The 24,502-nt window shown below is 37.6% G+C and overlaps 1 protein-coding gene across 3 annotated transcripts in view; it reads right to left on the bottom strand.

Annotated features, from left to right (window-relative positions):
* The window catches only part of stx17 (syntaxin 17), a 26,486-nt gene extending 7,793 nt beyond the window's left edge, over positions 1-18,693 (bottom strand). Inside the window, exons 1-7 of one of the 3 annotated variants that reach the window (XM_037534245.1) lie at positions 18,672-18,693; positions 16,556-16,751; positions 16,258-16,323; positions 8,747-8,957; positions 7,910-8,019; positions 7,701-7,751; positions 47-133 (exon numbers count right to left, since the gene is read on the bottom strand). In XM_037534245.1, the coding sequence (XP_037390142.1) occupies positions 47-133; positions 7,701-7,751; positions 7,910-8,019; positions 8,747-8,957; positions 16,258-16,323; positions 16,556-16,705 (675 nt within the window). In that variant the 5' untranslated portion in view covers positions 16,706-16,751; positions 18,672-18,693. Of the gene's footprint in view, positions 1-46; positions 134-7,700; positions 7,752-7,909; positions 8,020-8,746; positions 8,958-16,257; positions 16,324-16,555; positions 16,752-18,528 lie in introns of all 3 variants that reach the window. The other 2 variants (XM_037534244.1, XM_017704018.2) reach the window with 2 other exon arrangements.
* Positions 18,694-24,502: the final 5,809 nt, after the last annotated feature.

Here is a 24,502-nt window from a genome sequence, read left to right as displayed (position 1 = left end):
AGAGTGGAATCGATCCCCCAGCAGGACTCCCCTCACTCCCTCTTACCTTCCCCAGGCTCCGTGTCCCCTCCTCCACGTTAGCTGCCGCTACACTAACGTTTGCCTCGATGCTGTCAATCTTCTCCTGCTGAGCCTAAGACAAGAGAAGAGAAAGTTATGGACTTTGGCTACACACAGGCATGTAACACGTCACCCACAGGCACATACTTACAGGATAAGAGAGAGGATTTGCAGTTAGTGCCACCACTCACAAAAGCTATAAATATATTTTTATATAAATGATTGTTAAAAAATTTTAAGAGGCATGTGGTGTTCAAAAGGCCATGGAGGGGGTAAAGTAGCTACTTACTAATATGGACTTCCTATTAAAAACTGCCTTTTGATCTGGGCCTAGAAACAGCTGAGAAACAACATACGCATGCTGACTGGGCAAACCCACATCTTCACCAAAATTCTTTAACAACACGTGAATTCAATAGTTTTATCATCAACTGAATTACCTTAAAACTACAGAGAATTCCACATCATTCAGCATCAATCGGCCAAAAAGCAGGCTTGTTCAAAAATTCATTCTGCTGACTGGCTAAATTACATTTTGTTGGGATGTTATTAACACCAATGCTTCTTGACTAGTCTGTATTCTGTTGCACTCAGTAAATATACCCACATCCAGCACCTCACAATTATTTCTGCTTTAAGCCACACCCACTTCCAGTTAGTATGTTAAAAGAAGGTATCAAAAAAAAATTATGTTTGTGTATCAGTAGTGGTATCGATATTGAAAGAAAAAAAAAACAATGATAATCAAAATAATATCTAAAGAATAAGTTGGTTAAGTTCATTCAAAGTTTGATGTGAAATGGTGCTCTGTGAATAAACTTATTGATTTATTTCAGTGGTGGTCACAATGTCAAAAACACAAATACATCCACTTTATTTATTATCCAAAATGACCAGTGAACCTGCACATGTCTCTAAGGTTTTATAGGTAATGTTAAAATAGTAATACTGAAAAAAGATTTTCTCCTTTTTGCCTTATAACACCCTACATGTACTTCTTTGCCAAAAATGGATTTTAAAAACATGTTTTGGGCCAGAACTTTCTCTCAAAACTATCGGGTATCGGGTACCAGGCAACATATTCATAACCATTTCATGTAATAACTTTCAATTAGGGAGCTATTAGAGGCCTTGTACACTTTAGACTTCTGGTTTCTGTCAACACCACTGTGAACAATTATGACTGTATGGGTTTCTGTAGAATGAAGCATTTCATATCAGACCACTCTGAATGACTCGGTTTACAGCTTTTCAATTTAGTTACGCAGAAATTTTGAAAAAAATCAGTGGAATTCCCCTTTAAGTAACAAAACTTATTTGAGTGTTGGTTAAGGTTGCTCGTTTGTGAGTGGTGGGGATTGAGTATGGTAAGGCTGTGTACCGGGGCAGTATGAGAGATAGGAGGGGGCAGGGGGCTGGGGGCTTGTCGTCGGGGGCAACTGGGTGGTCGGTCGGAAGCTTATGAAATATTCAAAGAGTGGCAGCTGTCTCTCTGTCTAAATCAGTGTGAGCTCAAAGTAATCACTGCACACAGAAACCAAACACACACACACACACACACACACACACACACACACACACACACACACACACACACACACACACACCCGGCTGGAGAAATCTGCATTAACTCTATACCCTGGACTCTTATTATTGTATTCCTTGTGCTCACCCTTATTCATTTTGTGTGTGCATGCATGTGTGTGTGTGTGTGCGCGTGCATATTCATATGAATTTCAGAGATTGTTGATGCGTGTTCGGTTTAGGTTCAGTTACTTACACCAAGGTTAGGTTTAAGTTTAGGTTTATGTTTATTTACTGACATTAAGGTTAGGCTAGGTTTATGTGTAGGCATCTAAGTTTAGGGTTAAGTTTAAGTTTGGTAACTGAAGTTAAGGCTAGGGTTAGGCTTAATTTTAGTGACTGACATTAAGGTTAGGTTTAGTTTCTGATGTTAATATTAGGGCTAGGTTTAGGTTTCGGTAATTAAGGTTAGGGTTAGATTTAGGTTTGATAACTAAAGTTAAGGTTAGGGTTGGTAACTGAAGTTAAGGTTATAGTTAGGTTTAGATTTAGTTACTGAGGTTAAATTTAGGATTAGGTTTAGTTACTGAGTTTAAGGTTAGGGTTAAGATTAGGAATAGTATTATCTGACAGATACAGAAATCAATGAAAGTCCTCACAAGTATTGCGAGACCAATACCAGTGTGTGTCTGTGTAACTGCAAGCATAAACATTGTGCCAGTAAATCTCTCTCTCTCTAGCACTGCCCCATGGATAAAATATTTTATAATGACTGATATGCCAATAATCTACTATAACACACACACACACACACACACACAAACACGCACACAAACTTGGAAAAGGAACACACAGATGCATTACGAATTTACACACCAATGTATACACCCACTTTTTCTGTCATAAAAATGCAAACATCAGTCTTAACACTTAAATACACACATCAATGAACCGTTTTGTACCACCCATACGTAACAAAGGTTGGATGAAATGGCACAAATACAACGTCACTCACAGACAATTTTGACACATAATACGTATTACAGTGTGTCATCTGAAGTTGGAGAATGGAAAGTAAAGTTGGAATGGATAAATTGCCCCAGCAACAGTAGTGAATACAATTATAATAGCTCTTTAAGAAGGAAAGAAAAAACATCAATCAATTGGTTAAAACAAATAAGAACAAGTAAATAAAAGTTAATAGCTTAATGGGCTGACATCCAATTACATACTTGCAGTTTAAACATTTATATGACATTGCATTAATTGTTGTTGTTTACCATCTTTCTAGTCTAGTCTACATCTGTTGTGGCATAATAATAACAAGGATAACATGACTTTGTCCATACTTTAACCACAATTAAATTAAGCTTATACAAAATCTGTATTGTGCAACAGCAAAAAACTAATTTGTCCTCTCTCCCTCTCTCTTTCTTTCAGGACTGTGTTGATCAGCAGTGTCTGGTAACACTCTGGAGAACCTCTATGGTCATAAATTTTGGTATTCTAGTTGTTATTTAATATACAATATAGATTTAAATATTTTGATCCAAACACCAAAAGGTATTTTTAGATGTTTTAATCATTTTAAAAGTATTTTGAGAATGTTTTGAGAATGAAAAGAAGTTGGTTAGGAAGAATTCCATCACTTTTTCTAACTTTTGCAAACAAAATCATTTGGTGTGGTTTGACCTAAATTGCATCATGGTAGAGAAACTTACAGTTTGAGATTTGAGATTATATCCCATTTTTGTAAAGCTGCTTTGTGACAACATCAGTTGTAAAAAGCGCTATATAAATAAATTTGATTTGATTTGATTATACACTGTGCCTTATAACTTTGCCTTATAATCCCATGCATGTACCTCTATTCCATGAATGGACTTAAAAATATCTATATTTTAGGCCAAAATACTTCCTCAAAACTACCATAAAACAATGTCTCATGCATCGGACAGTGTACATCTTACTATTTCATGTAATAACTTTCGTGACATAGTTTTAAGTAGCATTACATTTTTTAGACAATGTTATCTGTAATGAAACATTTCACATCACACCACTCTTTGGGTTTGTCTTAACCACTTAACCATGCAAAAAATGCAAAATGTTGTTATTCCCCTTTAATAACTTCATTTCTCAAAAAGAATGTTTACATCTCAGTAATTGAAAGATGAAAAAATGTATGCAATCGGTGGATTTCCTCTTTAATATGTTCAATAATCTACTGTAACTATCTGTTCACAATAATGTTTCATCAACTTATCATTAATATATTTGCCATGTAAATTGATTGTCCCTTGAAACACAAGACATTCTGGATAATATTAAATTGGAACTTTATTTATGACATTGTTCCTCATGCTATTTAAATATCTCAGTAATTTTATAATCATCTACAGTAAATTATCAAATTGAATACATGTATAATTAAGTTTTATTCTAGTTTCCAGCTATAATGACCATGTGAAGTGGCACAGGATCATCATATTAAAATCATTTCATGCTTTTCTTATGTTACTGAATGGACTGATTCCAAACTAAGATTAAGATTAAGTGACCCTTATTAGTCCCACAATGGGGAAATTTCACCTCCGCATTTAACCCATCCGTGAAGTGAAACACCACATACACACATACACTCTAGTGAGCACACACACACTAGGGGGCAGTGAGCAAACTTGCCCGGAGCGGTGGGCATTCCAATCCGCAGCGCCCGGGGGGCAGTTGGGTGTTAGGTGCCTAGCTAAAGGACACCCCAATCATGTGTTCTGGGGATTGAACTAGCGACCTTCCAGTCACGAGGCTGGTTCCCTAACCTCCAGCCCATGACTGCCCCCCAATATAAACTATGTTGGTGCACATAGTGTATATTGTCTCAGCAAATAAATGCTGCATCTTCAAAAAGAGGTTACTGAATGTCCATGTTAACAAATTATCTCCGAATGCATCCGTTAGCTTGTCGTCAGTGGCTGGAGTGTTGTACGTCAGCCTCAAAGGGAGTTTCCACTCAGTCATGACAGAATAAACAGAAGCTGACAGACTTTTAATCCCATGATTTAAGTGTTCACCAGTTTGCTCAACATGTGGAAAACACACTAGCTTTCCCCTCTTAAAGCCCACATCAGATATAACCAACATAATACTTCAATTCAAACGGATATCTATACGATGTGAGCAAAGATGATGTCTACAACTGCAAGTGTGTTTGTCTGTGTAAGGGTGTGGGCTCGTCTTGCTATCCCTGTGAGGACCACGTCCCCACAATGATAGGGCAATACGACAGTTTTGCCCAAGTAAGGACATGTTTTCACTACAAATCACAATTTTGTCTTTTGGATAATGGGGTTAAGGTTAGGGTCATGTTTAGATGTAGTATTACTTGGCTACAGTAATACAGCAAATTAATGGAAGTCCTCAAAAATAATGCAAGACAAACGTGTGCGTGTGAAATTTTTTCCATACATTTTCACAGCAAAATCCAGAGAACAGCCTAAAAAGTCAGGACTAACAAAATTATCTGTAATTACAATCTTTCACAAGAGCTACAAGTTTTTTATTTTTTTTTAAGTGAATGCAAAACCTCTTCCTTTTGGTTAACAAAGTCAAGATTGTGGTTAGGTTTAGAGTTTGCATGAGAAAATTATTCATTTTTAGCTGATATAGGTATTTATGTTATACATACATCATACACAAACACACACATTTATTTATATATATATATATATATATATATATATATATATATATATATATATATATATATATATATATATATATATACATAACACACACACACACACACACACACACACACACACACACACACTGTGTATATGTGTATACATACTGGTCACTATCAGAATCAGCTCCACCTGGAGTTCATTAATGATTTATTGATGCACGGTTTTTGTTAGCTGTCCTCAAGACCTTCAATAGCCCTTCATTGTATCAGGCATAACGTTATGACCACCTGCTTGTTTCTATGCTCACTGCCCATTTTATCAGCTCCACTTAATATACAGGTGCACTTTGCAGTTCTACAGTTACAGACTGTAGTCCATCTGTTTCTCTGCATACTTTGTTAGCCCCCTTTTACCCTGTTCTTCAGTGGTCAGGACCCCAATGGACCCTCACAGAGCAGATACAATTTCGGTGGTGGATAATTCTCAGCACTACAGTAACACTGACTGGTGGTGTGTTAGTGTGTGTTGTGCTGGTCTGAGTGGATCAGACACAGCAGTGCTGCTTGAGGTTTTAAACACTCACTGTCCATTCTATCAGACATTGTTGGTCCACCCTGCAGATGTAAAGACAGAGACAATAGCTCATCTCTTGCTGTACAGTATGAGCTAATCATCCTCTAGTCCTTTATTGGTGGTCACAGGAAGCTGCCCACAGGACGCTGTTCACTGGATATTTTTGGTTAATAGACTATTCTCGGTCCAGCAGTGACATTGAGGTGTTTAAAAACTCCTGCAGCACTGTAGTGTCTGATCCACTTATACCAGCACAACACACACTAATACATCATCACCATGTCAGCATTTCTGCAGTGCTGAGATAGATAGATAGATAGATAGATAGATAGATAGACAGACAGACAGACAGACAGACAGACAGACAGACACAGACAGACAGACACAGACAGACAGACACAGACAGACAGACAGACACAGACAGACAGACAGACAGACAGACAGACAGACAGACACTTTATTGATCCCGAAGTAAATTTAGGCAATGATCCACCACATAAATTCTACCTGCTTTGTGAGGGTCCATGGGGGTCTTCACCACTGAGGAAAAGAGTAAAAGGGGGCTAACAAAGTATACAGAGAAACAGTTGGACTACAGTCTGTAATTGAAGAACTACACCTCTATTGTAAGTGGAGCTGATAAAATGGACAATGAGCGTCAAAACAAGGGGGTGGTCATAATGTTACGCCTGATTGGTGTGTATATATATCAATGGTCATTCTATATCATTCTAAATGCATTCTTATATATCAGTGTTCATGAAATACTGGCTTGCCATAATTATATATATATATATATATATATATATATATATATATATATATATATATATATATATATATATATAAACAAATAAATGCATATATATATATATATATATATATATATATATATATATATATATATATATATATATATATATGCATTTTTTTGTATTCTGTTGATTATATATGTAGTGTAATACATAACATTTTGGAAAAAAGTAAAACATATAATATAAATTGTGTATAAAAATTAGCCTGAAAGTCAGTGTGTAAATTTAAGAACAGTCACTACCAAAACACATGTTTTTTTCAAATAAGTTTTTTGTGTTTTAATTAAAAATGAGATTTTATGTGTGTATAACTGTTTAAAGTCATGTTTGCTAGTCATGTATTGCCTAGTGTTTTGGAGTTACAATCAAAATCAGCTAAAATAACCACTACCAAAACAGTCTCTAATGAAACATATAACATATGGTAAAGTTTCAATAATGTTCTAACTGGTTTGGTAGTGATAAAATGGAATGTTCAATCATTTGTTTTAATAAAATAAGCATAATTAAGGTACAGCAGTACATATGACACATGGGACACACGTCCTGACATAGCATTATAAACAAGTTTTAGTGTGTGTGTGTGTGTGTGTGTGTGTGTGTGTGTGTGTGTGTGTGTGTGTGTGTAATAATGGTGGGTAGATCTTCTAGATTCTCATTAATCCTTGCTGGTTAGCGCAAGGCTGACGGACTGTCACTGACGTCTGTGTCTCTGCTCAATCACACAGACACACACACACTCATTCATACACACACGCAATGATGGGATCAATACCTCCTTGTTGGCTCTAAGAAGACAACAGGCTGTCTGTCTGACAGCCCTCGCAAACCCTTAGCGTTTCTGTCACTGCACTTTATCAACTGCTTCTCTCTCCCTCACACACACCCAGCATAAACACACACACATACACACACCCACACACACACCCACACACACACCCACACACACACCCACACACACACCCACACACACACCCACACACACACACACACACACACACACACACATCCTGACACACAATTTAAAGGGTGTGATACTCACATGCACAAGACAAGAGAATTCATTCACTAAACCGTTCAACTCCAACAGATCCTAGAGGGACCACACACAAACGCACACATTAACATTATAGTGAGATACAGATATTAAACAAAAAGCTCAACCAGACATGCTAACAAGTTCCTAATGATAACAGTGCAAAAATACAAAAAAAAGCTTTGTAGCTTTGTAAGTGTGGATGTGTGTCGTACCTCCTCTAAAGAGCACCAAGACTCTGCAGCATTTTGTTCCGGCGGGATTGCAGGTAGAAAAAGCTGAGTTTGAGTAAGCAGCGACTCAGCCCCACCTACATCTGGATCACCTGAAACATTTCACAAATTCCTTAAGTAAAAGGAAAAAAAAAAAAAAAAATAAAAAAAATAATTCACCCTCTATACAGTATACACAAAGGATTCCCCCAACACGTACATCATCACACTCCGTAACAAACTACTAGCATTACTACTAGGCCTTCAGTTCAGGCCATAAATGTCAAAACGAGGAAAACTCCACAATAATGCTGATACCACCTCTACAAAACTCTAATAGTATGTTAGCACTAAGCTACTGGCAATTCATGTTAACATTTATGGGCCGTTCTAGATTAAAAATGCTTGTAGAATACAATCCATATTTTATTTCAAAATTGTTTCACATATTAACATATCGTTGTGGTCCAAAAACGATTGCTATTTTTACTTTTCTACAACATCTGAACGCAGGCAGCTCCCCCTAATATTTTGTAAAAGTTTCATTATAAATAGACCGCTGCTTCTAAATTTATTCACATTAAAAGTAAAGGCAGCTTTCTGGAGATATGGGTTTTTCTCTGGACAGTGACTATGTATGTTAAATTCTAGCAGTTCTAGGATTTTCCATCCAAAACGTAACAGTGAAATAAGTGAGGTGTGCTACATTATAGTAGAGTTTAAATACGACAAGTACGATGATCATATTAAATAAAACTGAACTAAACATTGCAGAAATGTCATTTTTATTTCATAGAAGCAGGACTAGAAGGCTCTCAGAGTTCCCACATGTGTACTCACTGTAAGCAGCATTGGAGGCATTGTGCACGTCGTGCTGCTGTGGGCATGGCCCTAGATGGTTGATCGAGTCAGAATGAAGGCGAAGGAAGTTCTGAGCAGCAGCTGAGGCACGCTCTCTGACTGGCTGGACAAGTTTCTCAAGTGCTGGGGCATCTGTGCTGCGGACACGCCCACATAACTTCTCCATCTCCTTCAGGTTAGAGCGCAATTGCTGGAGAGAGAGAGAGAGAGAGAGAGAGAGAGAGAGAGAGAGAGCATGGAAAAAAAAAAAAAAAAGAAAATATCCTTCTCAGATTTCCCACTTGTGAAACTCAAATGCTTTGAGATCTGAAACCTGGTTTGATAGTTAGCTAGCCTGGATGATAAAGGTATTTGGTACTTTCCCCACATGTAAAAAAAATGTATGAAATACAACCAGTGGTTAAAGATGTAAGCAATGCCCTAATCCAGGGGTTGGCAACATGTAGCTGCGTAACTAAGTAACTAAGTAAATGTAATTTGTTACTGTACTTAAGTAGTTTTTTCATGTATCTGTGCTTTACTTAAGTATTTCCATTTTTGGTGACTTTTTACTTTCACTCCCCTACATTTCAAAGTCAAATATCTTACTTTTTACTCCACTACATTTTGAGAAATCTGTCATTTCTTTTGGTTTTTGTGGGTTTAAAAACATAACATCTCAAAACAATAAAAGTGCAAAGCAAGAACACCAATCAGGGCACAGCGGTCACTTTGTTCTGAGCTTGTTTTGACCTGTTGGTCATACCAACCCAGTGCAAGCACACGGTTCAATGTCAGTGCAACAGCATAAAAATTTGTGAGCACATACATCTACTTAAATGATGGAATTAACCTAACTTTGTGTAAATAGACCACAATATAGAAATATGTACACATATGCAGTTGTGACTGGCATGTTTCTTTTCTTCTGAATTCACACACACACACACACACACACACACACACACACACACACACACACACACACACACACACACACACACACACACACACACACACACACACACACACACACACACACACACACACTTTCTAAGCCGCTTCTCCCTCAGGGTGGCAGGGGGGTGCTGGAGCCTATCCCAGCTGTCATCGGGTGGAAGGCAGGATACACCCTGGACAGGCTGCCAGTCCATCGCAGGGCTCATACAAACACTTTCATTTTATAGTAAATTGGTTTCGGTTAGTTTATGTTTATAGAGACCTACAGATCAATACAGTAAAGGAAAACTCATTTGTGAACCTGTGTTTAAAGCCAGTTTTTATTAAACTTGTAACCAAGTTACAAATTAACCTTAAACTGAAACTTTTCTTGTTTGTAAAAAGTGATTTCAGAGCCACTCGGTTCTCCTGATAGAAACTGTTTACCTTCAGTGCTTATGATCATTTTAATAGACGTCAGTGTCACTAATTAATGACGTTCTATTAAAAGACTGGTTTACCAAGAGAGACACTGGAGGATTTTCACCTAAAATGAGTTCATGAAGCAAGTCTTGTTATAAAAATGATAACAGGACATCAGAGCCATAATTAACCTTTTAGTACTTTTACTTAAGTACATTTGAAGGCAAATACTTTTGTACTTTTACTCAAGTGGAGGTCTAGAGTAAGGACTTCTACTTTTACTGGAGTAATACTTTTACCTTAGGTATCTCTACTTTAACTCAAGTACATGTGTGTACTTCGTCCACCTCTGCTGTGCTGTTGTAGCTACAGAGCAGAATTAGATTTCTAGGTAAATATAATCCTCCTTTTCAGTAAAATAATGCTGATAATTCTAACACAGTTTTAACAATAAATGGTCTTAACATTGGAGTTAATTTATAACTGCTAATTCACCCTTTAAGCCTGAAGATTACTGCACAGTCTGCTAGTCACCTGAACAATAGTCTCACTTAGCTAGTAGTTAAAGAAAAATGCAAAGAGAAAGATGAACATCAATAATTTGGAGACGAATGGAAAATTACAATTGCATTTGTTGGTTTCCTGACATGTTTAATCTGCAACAAGAAACTGTCAAACACTAAAAAGTTGCAACGCTGAAGTCAGCTTCTCGTTCACCAGCTTCTTGTTTAAATTTTCCTGTTAAACCTTAAATGGTGCAGCAGTTACATTCTGGGACCTTAGGCAAATAAAATGGCTCGTAAAAACTCAAATTTTGAGAGACATTCTATAAAAAAAATTTTTTACTTTTGCAGAAAAGATTCCAGCCAGAGATGTGAGAAAGGCAGCTATAGCTGAGCTAAAGCTCAATGAAGAGCAAATTAAGTGTTTTTAAGTCAAAGAGTAGACATTTTATTAGGATTTAAATAAAATATCAGTTTTTGTACATGCCATCGTGTTTTGTGGAAAAACAGACCCTTTTGGTTTTTCTCATGTCAGAATTGCAGACTTTGTCAATACACCTGACAATATACATGGAAGCTGAATGTAATTCATTACATAACTATATCATTATACTGTATCATTTCATCTAAAAATTATAGCATGAAATGAAAGCAGTAACTTCACTTCTGTTGTGACTCTTTAGGAGTCTTTCTCACTTTAAAATCACTCCACCATACAATGAAGCTAAAAAAAAAAAAACAACCTGGGTCTAATTCTTGAATCAGTCTCACTCTTACGGTCCTTGACTTGGTCTTGGTCCTCTTTAGACTTGGTCTTAACTTGATCTCAACGAGTCATAGTCTTGGTGATCTTGACTACTATCCTAATGACTAATGCATTTTGAAAAATACAGAATTGTTATCATGACAGTAAAATACATGAAGGCATTAAATGAACACTGAAGGAGTTTTCTACCTCTTTTAGCCAGTTGGTCAGATCCAGGCAGCCTAAATAAGTGCTATATGCAAAAAAGTAGGGATATACCTGGGTACTCAGGTATTTATTACCATTCCAGCTGCCAGCATTTAAATTCTGAAATCACTACTTTGGCATTCATTACTTTGCATCACAGAAAGGCAGGGCCTAAATATATAGGGCAACAATACAATGAAACACAGTTTTAAGTTTTAAGAGGTCACAGGTCAAATGATGTAGAAGACAATGAGTCATCACACTGTCAGAATAAAGATACCGTGCAGATATACTTTTCGTTTGTCAAGGTCCAAACAACACAAATGTACCATCAAAGGAATAACTTTGACTTTAAGTATTTTCTCAGAAAAGACAAAGTATGTGGATTCAAAACAACTTAAATTAATTGCAATAAAATGTGGTTCAATGTTCCTTAACTAAAGGCAGTGAATTTGTACCTTTGAGGGTACCACCCTAGTGACAAGAAGAGTATTGCCTCAGTGACAGTATATTTTAATACCCTTTTTTTCTGAGAGTGCACCATCCACCACAATGGGGTCATAAAATGTCAACTCGTCAGTTATACAGGTGCTTCCATGCTATGTACACATACTGGCTGTGTGAGTAACACTGTGGGGATTACAGATCAATTCATCAGCCTCAGGCCAAGGGTCAAAGGTCAGCAGCAGGCTAATCAAACAGTTACACTCTAGTGCGCTCATTGAAGCCTCTGAATAAGCATGTGGTGCATAATCCAACACAAACAAAGTCCCATTAGAATGACTAACAAAAGTTCTGTCTTCGTTAACATAATGTACATTCAGGGCCTGATGTACTATGCTTTTCGGAGCAGTTTCAAGTGCAAATTGCATGCATTCTGCCCACGTTTTGTACAAAACTGGTGCATGAGCCTTAACATGTAGTTTAAGGGCATGGCAATATGCCAAATGTGATTCTCTACCTCATGCACTGAGGGAGTAATGGGCAAAACATGGTTGGTTTTACTGAAATGGGTGGAGATACTGCAGCTGATAACACATTCCACTTCCAAAATCATGTTATAGGGAGACTTTAGTTAGCAATGGCAGCAGACACAGTGGCTAAACAGAGACATGAACACATGCCAAAAAGAAGATTTAGATCAATAGAGTCACAATATTTCAGAAAATGTAGTGCAAAATAAGCTGTATAATGCAACCCTAGAAATTCTTATGAGTGAAATCTAACTGAAGTATATTCCCATTCATATTTTATATTTTAACACTTTAAACACTTAAATGGTCCACCATGACTTCCTGCTTCACTGGTGCATAAAAGAGGTGACACATAGGCCCCTTATTCATCCATCACTAGACAGAATACAGCAATGATGTGTAAAAGAGGGTTGTTCAGGAAAAATCAGAAAATGGCTACCAGAAAATAGCACAGTGAGGAGGATATTTCAAGTGGCCAAAGAATCTCCAAGGATCATAGCTGGGGAACGGCAGATATTAATTAGGTCTTGGTGTCGGAATGTCTCCCAAATTTAATCAGACACCAAGTGCATAACCACAAGTTTAATGGAAAGAAAGCCTCTGCTGAGAATGACCAATAACCTCAAGTACAGTTTGCCAGACCATATTCTCTGGTCAGATAACACCAAAACAGAGCATATGACAACAAACACCAAAGGCGCATTTAGCATGGACACAAAGATAGCTGTGCAGAAAAGTACCTCATCCCCACTGTGACATATAGTGGTGGATCTGTGATGTTGATGTTTGTTTGTTTTTTTTTCTTTCTTTCTCCAAAGGCCTTGGACAACTTCTTCAGACCACCAGATATTAAAATATCTGACTGCCTCAGCCAAGAAGCTCAAACTGGGCCATGGCTGGATCTTCCAGCAGGACAATGAACCAAAGCATGCCTCAACATCAACACCAACACAAAGTGGTTTCAGAATCAGGGTTCTGCAATGCCGTCCCAGTCCCCTGACCGAAACCCCATAGAAAATCTGTATGATGAGCTCACATCACATGGCATGTGTTCTCTTTGCAAAGGGAGGCTAAACAAAGTATTACCTGCATGTTTTTTACAGCCTGTTTTGCTTATATCATATTGTGGTTGCTTTGAAGTATATTTTATGCCGTGCGTAAACTCGCATGTACTGGTCCACAGTGTTCACAAAAATATGTCACTATATATCTCACTTAAGAAAAAGACTTATAGGCAAAAATCACGACCAGGGGTCAAAAGGTAAAAACCCAACACTTTTTCCTGTCTGTTTTTTCTTTTATGCGTGTATGTGATGAGAACTCCATTTCCTCTCTCTTTCTCTCTGTGTCTCTCTGGAGAGGCACTTAAACTGTATCTTCCTCGGCTCAGTCTATTGTCAGCCATCTATGTCACACTGACACACACACACATACACACACACACACCCTACAGTGAAGGACATGGGAAAGCTCTCTGGGGTCTCTGGGGGAAAAAGACCAGGTGCCAAGGTCATAGCCAAAAACACAGTCCCCTGAGCACCTCGAGCAGATTCTAAGAGACATTAACACTGAGTTACATGCCTGTCTGGACCATTTCTAAGAGAAAAGGCATCACAGTAACATCACATACTCACACATACACACACACACACACCAAGCAATGCACCAGGGACCGAAGTTACCAACAATACCTCTACAGCAATCAAGAACAGATAAAAGTCTCTTTTTCTTTTGTGAAAGTAGAGTTAGAAAGAGAGAGTTAGACGCCTTGTTTTCCTGCCTTGGTCATCTGCATCTGGAGGCTTTCTGCACATCACACAACTTTGCTCTATATCCAGCTTGCACAATAGGAATTCAGTCCAAGAGTTCATATAACTTGCTAATATCCGAACAATGCTGTCCTTATTCTCAAGATATCCATAGCTGGAGAAGGCCAAATTAGTGGTCATATGATTTGTGTCTGCATCTTTGGTGAAGCATTATAAGGTGATGGCAACATGACAAAGAATACAACCACATTTGATTGCACCTTACTGAAATACAATATTTGTTAAAGGACTAAAATGGATATACACAGATACTGTAGCGACATTACAATTAGTAGCAGTTGACAATTGGTAATTTTTTTTAAGCATTTTTTTTCTGGCAGAAATTGGCCCCGAGAATCAAAGTGACATCAAAATAAGGAGGTACATCCACACGTTACCAAAGGGACAACAGCAGCTAAACAGTTGAAAATGCCCATTTCATATCAGGGAAACAATTAAGAACAATGTGGTGGTTTGTGTTAATAGTGTTAATTTGCCCAAAACATCATGCAAACACTTACCATTTATATAATAGTACTGTGGCTAGGTGGTTATGACAGACAATAAATCATTCAAACAACAACAGGCTTTGTTGGATAGGTTTGACTAGCCAACAAATTACACAGGAAGAACTTTCCAAACTTTCCAAAAAAGGGACAGATGGAAAAGCTCTATCTGCACACTGTTTTCCAAAGACCATTTCCCTTCTACAATACATTATATATAAGAATGATCTCTTACAAAGTGGACACTGCAGACACAGGCTTTTCTGATTAAAACCATGAAAATGTTAGCTTTTACTTGTAAAGCAGACTTTACAAGTAGCCCCACCCAACTCAGGTCCAACACAACAAACTCAAAAGTGCAAGTATCTGTCAATCAAAATGATCACTGTTCAACAGTAAGTACAGGATCACATAGTCTGGACTTACATGGACTATGACGTCTTAGATATACCATTTTCATATTTTGTTATTTTAACAAATGCAAAAGACTCTTTAGGAGCTGCATCCCTTTCTGGGCTAAATCTGTAATAGTCATGAACTTACATTTTAAGGTGACAGGATTAACTGTGTGTTCATGAAAGATGGCTAGCTTAAACAAGTTGAAATGATGCAGATGTTTGTTGCTGTTAGGCTTTTTTCATTTTGCACATTAAAACAGTCCCACAGAGTAGACATCAACCACTTGTTAATTTCAGAAAATGTTCCGCACTGTTGCATGCGGTGGTGAGGGGGTGGGGTCAGTAATGTCCAATTTATGTCACATCTACAACAGCAGGGTAATTTGGGAGCAATAGGCATTGAGAATTGGCTTTGCAACAGTTCTGTTTGCCACAAGGTGTGAGTGGGGCAATTTTCAAAAATGGCATTAATTTTTTCTGTAGAGAAAAATTAGCAACTTAGAAGCAACTTAGAGTTGCTTTTAAGATCAGAACTGAATTGGGATTAATAATACATATGTCAAGCAAGCAAGCAAGCAAAGTTTATATACAAAGTGCTTTTTACAACAGGTGTTGTCACAAAGCAGCTTTACAGAACAATCAGCATTACAGAAAGAAAATCTGGCTCCAAGCCCCCATGAGCAAGCCAATAGCGACAGCGGCAAGGAAAAACTCCCTAAGGGCAGGAGGAAGAAACTTTGAGAGGAACCAAGACTCAGAAGGGGAACCCATCCTCCTCTGGTCAACACTGGGTAGCAAACATTGTTAGTATAAGTATTATAGTACAAAGTGGGAAAAACAGGTGGAGCTATGGTTAATTTGACCCATTAAATAATGCCTCTCTCAGCTCTGATGCTAATCTTTTAGCTTAGATTGCAACTTTTCTGTTTGCTGCATACTGTGTTGGTGCACTGAGCAGGTTGTGTGATTGAGCTGTTGTGTGTTCTGTAGTTGAATGTGCTTTCATACCTGAACAGTCCGACTGGCATTGATATGCTCCTGGTGCAGTCTGTCCCACTGGCCAATTCTCTGGAACTGAACAGAGAATCCATAGTGAACATGCCAATAAACAATCACTTGTACAAAAATGCATCAGGTGATTTTGGTTATTTAGGCTGTAAGCTGCATACGTGACATACCACATAGCCCAAGTACTCTTGCCTGCTCTTGAAAGAGAGCCTCTTCTTTTTTCACCACTGAACATTTTGTCTGTTTTGGAAGCAATGGCCATGTATATCGGGCATTAGTGCGAGGGAGATGCGTTTACCTTTTCTATGTTGTGCTGATGCTGATGGAGGCGCTCCAGATCAGTGGGGATCACGACTTTGATGAATTTCTGGATGGGGGGCTCCAGACGTCGGAGCGGCAGAACATCTGCCATGTTAAATGATGACCTTTTACAGATTCCACAACACATTCATTGTCCACTTTCCATATGCACACACTTACTGTACTTCTACTGGCTAGAAATAAAGAGAACGAGACCAGGTCAAATGCTTGAGACACTGAAGGAGACAGATCATTAGCATACACATCTGAATTGTCCTGTGAATATGAAAAGAGAAGCAGTTCACTCAGTCACTTTATCTGTTAGCTATTCATCATAAGCTGTGACTAAAATAATCAGACTAAAAGTCATTAAAGGATTCATGCAAAGTCTCAAAGTTTTATAAGTTCTCAACCTTTTGTGATTGTTTTAACCAGGCTATAATTTGATTTCTTCCCATCTGGTTTACTTTCATTAAACAAAGTCAGGCCTCCTGAAGGGTATTATAGCTAGCTCCATTAGCAGGTATGTTTTTAGCAATAAGCATTTGCTTAGGGCCCCTGATCATGTTGGGGTCATTTACTGAAATACAAAAAAGTGCTAAAGATTTTTTTTTAATCAAAATTTTATCATATGTCTTTTTTTGTCTTTGCAAACAAAACAGTGGGCTTGTGGTTGGTTGCTTGTGAACTCTCCAAGTAGGATGTTATTTAGTGATCCTAAGTCAGTTCATTAAAGTCAAGCCATCTGAAACAAAAAAATAAAACTGTTGCCAATGGTTCCACTTGGATTCAAATAGACTGTGTGGGTAAAACCTGTTGGCCTCATCACTGGCTCAATGCCTTTATTTTCACAACCACAGAGCCAGTTACCAGTTAAAAACAGTTAGATTTCCTAGACTTACAACTTGTTCAACAAAGGGATGTTTGACAAAGTTCTTACTTAAAGGGAAATTTCATAGATTTTTTTCAAACATCTACAAAATTTAGTCAGTAAACAAAGTCATTGTATTGCAACTGGCCAATGTCGTTTTTTTTAACAGTAGTAGTGATAGAAAACAGGGATCAATATGTACAGAACATAACAAATGCTATTTTATTTACTATTCCAAAACTCCAGCGAACCTACATGTTTGTTATGATATCTTATATGTGATCTTGATAAGAGCATCATAATGGTAAATGTGGAAAGGGAACTAGTTTGCCTCACAATATCCTGCATGCAGCCCTCTAGTATGACTGGCTTTTAAAATACTGCAAATCCTTACCTTAAAACCTCCGTTAAAACAATTTCTCAGACATCAGGCAGCATCTCGTAACCATAAAATGTATTCTCTTTCTGTGAGGGAGCTTAAAGAGGCTTTAAACGCTTCAGATGTCTGGTTCCTATCACTATCACTGTGAACAATTCTGACTCAGGGAATTTCTCTAGAACGGAGCATTTCAAATCAAATCACTTTGAATGACTTTGTTTACGTCTTAACCCTTTAGTTATATAAAGATTTTGAAAAGTCGGTGGAATTCCCCTTTAGCAGGAGTCTACGTATTTCACAAAGCTGGATTTCTTAAATTTGTCAGCAAGATAGACGACAAGCCAAAAACGCTGAGTGTCCAACAGTCCACTACTTCCTTCTATCGGACAGACGTAAGCTAACTCTGGGTTTGAGTAACGTAGCTAACTACGTTAGTTAATTGAGAAATTCTGATTGAGAATTCCATTAAAATTGTATTACATATTTTCTACTAAAACATTCTTTAAGGACCCCAAGTCTAAACCTTTCTTATGACTTCAAAGTACATCACAGCACTTGAATTGTCTGTCTTTAATAAACAATAACGTTCAAAGCACGTGACTTCGGTCCAGCTGTTCGGGCTGATTTCAGAGCTGTTTCACTTTAGCTTGCTAACCTAACTAACTAACGCTAATGTAACTGTATATTGGAGTGCTATTCCTCACACAGAAGAGACACTAACCTGAAAATAAAGCAACATTCCGCCCCTCTGGCACTACCGAAACACATTTTCTTACCTAACAGGCAATTTCGGCGCAAAACAACTAATTTATTTAATTATTATCGATGGACGTCCGCAACTTTCTGTTTGTAAACATCTTTCACCTTCTTCCTTGTGCGTCGCTGAAATCTGTCCGGCAATACAGAGGAACGAATCCCGCTGTGGAACCAAAAAGATGCGTTTTAAAGTCTCACATCATACTGTTATTTTTTATTTCTTGTATTTTATTTTCTCCGCCGAGGCCCACTTGTGGTTTTATGTACCAAAAACTATAATTAATTTGTGCATGACTTTTTTCCCCCAACTCTCTTTATTTCTAAGAATTAAACTGTTTTTGTTTAAACTGTGCCTTAAAGACTGACATATGTAAATAAAGTCCTAAAGCTCTATCTATCTATCTATCTATCTATCTATCTATCTATCTATCTATCTATCTATCTATCTATCTATCTATCTATCTATCTATCTATCTATCTATCTATCTATCTATCTATCTATCTATCTATCTATCTATCTATCTATCTATCTATCTATCTATCTATCTATCTATCTATTGGCTGCCCTGTATCAATCAAGATGCAGTTTGACTGAAACGATCCCTGTAAATGGGCACTGGTAAACTGCTGTAGGTTCAACAGGTGAATCAATATACATATTCTGTTTTCCATAGCATTATCAATATCAATAGCAAAATTCCATAGCAAAAACAATATCAGTGAATTAAAAACAGCACCCCTGTACTAGATCAAATTCTTTTATCTTGACAAAGTGAGAGGAATTTGATTTCCTATGATATAGGCTCTTTAAGCAGGATTGCAGATTGTTATTATCACTATTACTTTTACAGTCATTTTCATAATCAGGGTATTAGGAGTTAATTGAAGAGCGTTATGCATGATAGAAAGTTATAGGTCAACTATTAAATTAGTTACGGTATTGTTGTTTATACCAGACAAGTGAGGTATTGTTGTGTACCCTTTCAACATGAATAAAAGTAAATGTCATTGTAATAATAAACATATTTACTGAATATGGCAGGGTTTAAAATAATAACACAGATTTTATAAATATGCACACATACACACACACACACATGCAAACACACACACTCTCACACAAACACACACCTGCTCCTCCCTCTGGGCCCTAGTGATCAGTGTTTCCGGCTTAAGAGAACACCAGCAGATTAACCACATGTGTGAACTGAGCTCCAACCAAAGCCTGCTGTGCTGTCTCAGTCTCTCTCTCTCTCTTTCTCTCTCTTTCTTTCTCTCTGCCTCTCTCACACGGACACTTTATTTCTGGTGCTCCCTAGGGCTTCTTGAAAAGCTTTGGCAGTATGGGTTTAGTTTCCAGCCACACACACACACACACACACTCACACACACACACACACACACACACACACACACACACACACACACACACACACACACACACACACACACACACACACACACAAACACAGATATAAGAAAAGAGAGATGTACACAACCACCACTTGCAAGCAGGTAACCTACAAAGGCATCACCCACACAAGAGAAGCCACAGTGCAGATAGGTTTCATAAACCTTGTATGTGTCAAACCACTGCACCTACACCATAGACATATAGACACTCACAGTTTACAAACAGACTGATACACCACTATTATTATTCATTTATTTCTCAGGCACTCTGTAGTTTGTACTGAAAGGTTTTTGCAGGACTAACAAAATAGGTACAGACATTCATCTGGGCAGGCCAAGGGGCATGATTTGCATGTGAGGATTTTGCTGTGGTCAAGGCCCAAGTAGGAGACCTTGACATTTTTACATGTGACCTCATCAGACACTTCATAATGTGAATTAACATCGCAGTCAAGGCTGAGACCTGGACACATCAAATCCGAGTCGAGACCAAGACTTTGTAATAGCTGAGTTTGAGTCACCAGATAAACATTTTTTAAGACTATAAAAATAAAAAGAAGAATTTTTATAGAAGTCTGGATATGGTACTGTGGGACTCAAAGATAACATCAATTTTGTACAAATCAAAGTGATTTTTTTCTTAATATCTTGATTTGATCAGCGGGCACTGACTGCTCAAACACATCATACTGACAGAATATCAACAATATGGCTCAGGAACAGGTTTTGCAGGTTTTGCGACTATTATCTGTAGGAAGATGGTTGAAGGTTTTTCCTATGTATTCTTGCTGTCAAATGGTTTCTACTTTGCTGGCTCAGCTATTCAGCTTCTTTCTCCTCATGGCGTTAAATATCAAGGATGCTATAGACTTTTGCCATTTTGTTTTTTTCTACCTGGGGGCCTAGCCACTGCACCACAGGCCCTGCTGCAACTGCCCAGGGAGTAGTAAAGCCAGTAGCAACTACCATGAAACTGTACATGTATAGAGTGAGGAAGTGAAGTGCAAATTTTAGCAACATGCTGAGTTCACACCTAAATCTCCCGCTTGCCTCAGACAGTGATGTGTTGTTAGGCAACATTTGCACAGTAATTTACAAACGCACAAAAATACAAAGGGAATTCTTGTTATTAAGTACCATGCATTTTAATCCACAACAGCATGTCACCACATAAGCAAGTGTATTCAAGATTACTTACAGGGGGATACCACCCATGTTCCAGAATTTTTGCAATTCAATAACTGAGATGGAACCAATTGGCTGGTTTTTGGTTTCCTTTAAATTGGTGGTGATAAGAATAAAAAATCACAATGTTTACAACACAACTTGGACATTTCATTTACCATCCAAAACTTCCAATGAACCTACACAAATCTTTTTATATGTAACTTTGATGATGGCAAAATAGTAGTAATTCTGAAACAATACACCTTACATGAAGCTCTCTGTCATGAATGGATTTAAAAAATGCATTATAAGCTAAAATGTAGTCTCAAAATGGTCAAAAAACAATGTCTTATGCATCAAGCAGCATAACTCTTTCATGAAATATCTTTCTGTCATGGACGTTTTAAAGGCATGAAACTCTTTGGACGTCTGGTTCCCATCATTACCACTGTGACTCACAAAGTTTCTCTAAAGCAGTGCCTCATCAAACCAATCTTTGTGACTTTGTTTACATCTTAGCAATGTAATTCTGCAGTAATTTTGAAAACTGGTTGGAATTCCCCTTTAACTCTATTCAAGGTAAGAAGAACTTAAGGACCTGCCCAAAACAGCTATGTCAGCCTCCAGACATAACAAATACATAAAATAAATAAAATGAATAAATTAATTAATTATTTCTCATGAACAAAAACATCCTGTCCGAAGATCAACAAAACAGCAAAAGAGGAAACAGAAAGAGAGAGATAAAGACAGGCAGACAGACAGACAGACAGAGAGAAAGAAAGAAAAAGTAGGCGGATGGAAAAACTGAAAGTGCCTGCGGCTGCAAAGAAAAGATCTTTTAAGGAAACAGTCTGAGGACGTCAACCTCAGCTTGTGCCATAGAGGTCAGATCAGAAAGGCCATGGTGTGCTCATCCAGGTTTGGTCTGTCAGTGCCCTGCCCCTGCTCACACTAGTGCTGCCCCCTCACTCTCTTCTGCCCCATCGGGGGAGTCCCGGCCTGCAGGGGTAGCACCGCAGGTTTTTGAGGAGGGACCATCCTATTAACCTTATCTAACTTCACGCCTCCTCAAGTGAAACCCTTCTTGGGATAAAGATACAATCTGTGAGAGAACAGCATAAATACCAAAGCGCAACTGACATTACAGTTACAGCAGTGAAAAGCGTGGGAGGGAAATTCATTAAAAGTAGTAAAGAGTAGAGTAGAGATCTTGCAGAGGAGATTCAGTTTAAGATCATTCACTTGCATAACAAAAGGGAAAGCCAAAAAACTGTAGCTCAAAAAATGGTCATCCTCAAATTTACTGACATCTTTTATTCTTGGGGGGTCAATTTGACCCCAGCAATTTGAACCTCTGACAAATATCAACATTCTGTCATACTGGTGTCAGCACAGAGTAAAACACAGGGAAGGCCATGAATGTGCTGCAAGAAGTGCTCTTTTATTAAACACCAGCAGAAAGCTACATGCAAAGCACTGAACTCATGGGGGAGCTCAAACCCTCATACACAAAACATACTAACAACCCACACCCCTAACCCTAACTCTAACCCATGGAGACATTTTAGTAGTCACAGTGGTTTCTTATCATACTCATTTAAGAGGAATTTGTTTGATGTGAAATGTTCCCTTTTAGTGAAACTTACAGAGGCAGAATTGTTCACACTGGTGGTGATAGGAACCAGACATCCAAAGAGTTTATTGACTTTAAAAGCTACCTCACAAAAAGTTATTGCCTGAAATGGTTACAAATACTACCTGCTGTCTGAGACATAGTTTTATAAGCTTTTAGCCTATTTAAAAAAATATCCCATGAAATTTCAAACTTACTACTATTTTCCCATCATCTATATTATGTAGGCTCACTGGTTGTTTGAATAGTAAATAAAGTGGATATTATTTTTTCATTTTTGTTCATTTAATCTTATTAATGCTTAATTCTAAGGTAATTTTTTTATTTGTTTGTGCTTATATGACAGTTTCATTATGTTTTTAATGTCAGTATTCTCTCTATTGCGTATGGAGAGGGCTCAGACTCATTCTTGTGCTAAAGCTCGGCTGCCACTCGTCACAGTGTGAGTACAGCCCTGCTGATCCCTCTCAACAAACTCACTAACAGCTGATCAATATTACATGAGCCCGACACACACACACACACACACACGGTGTGTGTGGATCAGCCCCTCCCATCCTGCTCTAATAGAAGGCTTTAATGAAGACTCCAGAGGGATCTGCTACCTGTCACTCCAAATCGATCCAAATGCTCACTGACTGACAGCTTCACCAACCTGCCCTCCACCTGCCTCTGTATCTGAGTAACTGTAACTTCTTCCAAAGCCTGAGTATAGCATTTTGGAAGATTATAACATCATAATAATAAAAATAATAATGATAATAATAATAAAAATAATAATAGAATTATAGTTAATATGTTATATTAGATACTGAGGCCTTATTGGAGTGGTTAAGGTTATATGATGAGGTAATGTTTTTAAAGTGGAATTAATTATTTTTTCTAAATTTCTGCAGAATTCAATCATTTTGTAACCAGAATCATTCACAGTGGTTTGATGTGAAATAGTGTATTGAAGCCTACTGACTCAGATTTCGTGACAGTGGTGGTGATCAGAACCAGGGGGATAAAATGTTTTGCAATGTGTTGTGAGTTTTATATGGAAATTTGGTAATGATCTTGAAAAATGCTTTCTTTCTGCATTGTTTTGCCTTACACATACATATATCTACAGACTGCATGCATTTGATAAAATTTTTTTAATCATAAAAAGCATTTCAGGCAATAGGTAATAGGCTTTGTGAGGTAGCTTTTAGAAGTAGTGAAGGTATTGCTTGGGACATCTGGCTCCTATCACCACCAGCGTAAACAATTCTGACTCGATTAGTTACTCAAGAACAGAATATTTTATGTCAAAGCGTACAGAACAATTTTTTTTGGCATTATACTTATTTAATTATGCAGAAAATCTGAAAAAATTGTTATTTCTCTTTCAGTGATTAGTGACAAAATCTTGTTTGAATCCTGTGGGAATCCGCAATGGCTATCCGACAATAATAATTATCTTGCCTCAGTCATATTTGTCCAGTTTGAATCAAACTCAAAACAATGTAATATAAAAGTCCATGAACACCATGTGCTCTGTTATTGCTATTGTAGTGAACGGTGCACTTGTCGCATAGGGTTTATATAAACATTTGGGCTATGATTTTTCAGGCAACCTGTTTTTCAGGGGGAACTCAAGTATACTGTATCTTGTGCCTTTAATTCAGCTTTATTTCAATTTAATGGGTTTAACTTAATGGGTTTACAAGGTTTGCCTATTTCGTATGTATTTATTTTA

Source organism: Pygocentrus nattereri, chromosome 24 (genome assembly GCF_015220715.1).
Source record: "Pygocentrus nattereri isolate fPygNat1 chromosome 24, fPygNat1.pri, whole genome shotgun sequence".
NCBI lineage: Eukaryota > Metazoa > Chordata > Actinopteri > Characiformes > Serrasalmidae > Pygocentrus > Pygocentrus nattereri.
Note: the sequence above shows the minus strand (reverse complement) of the source record. Positions and strands in the feature narration are given on the sequence as shown.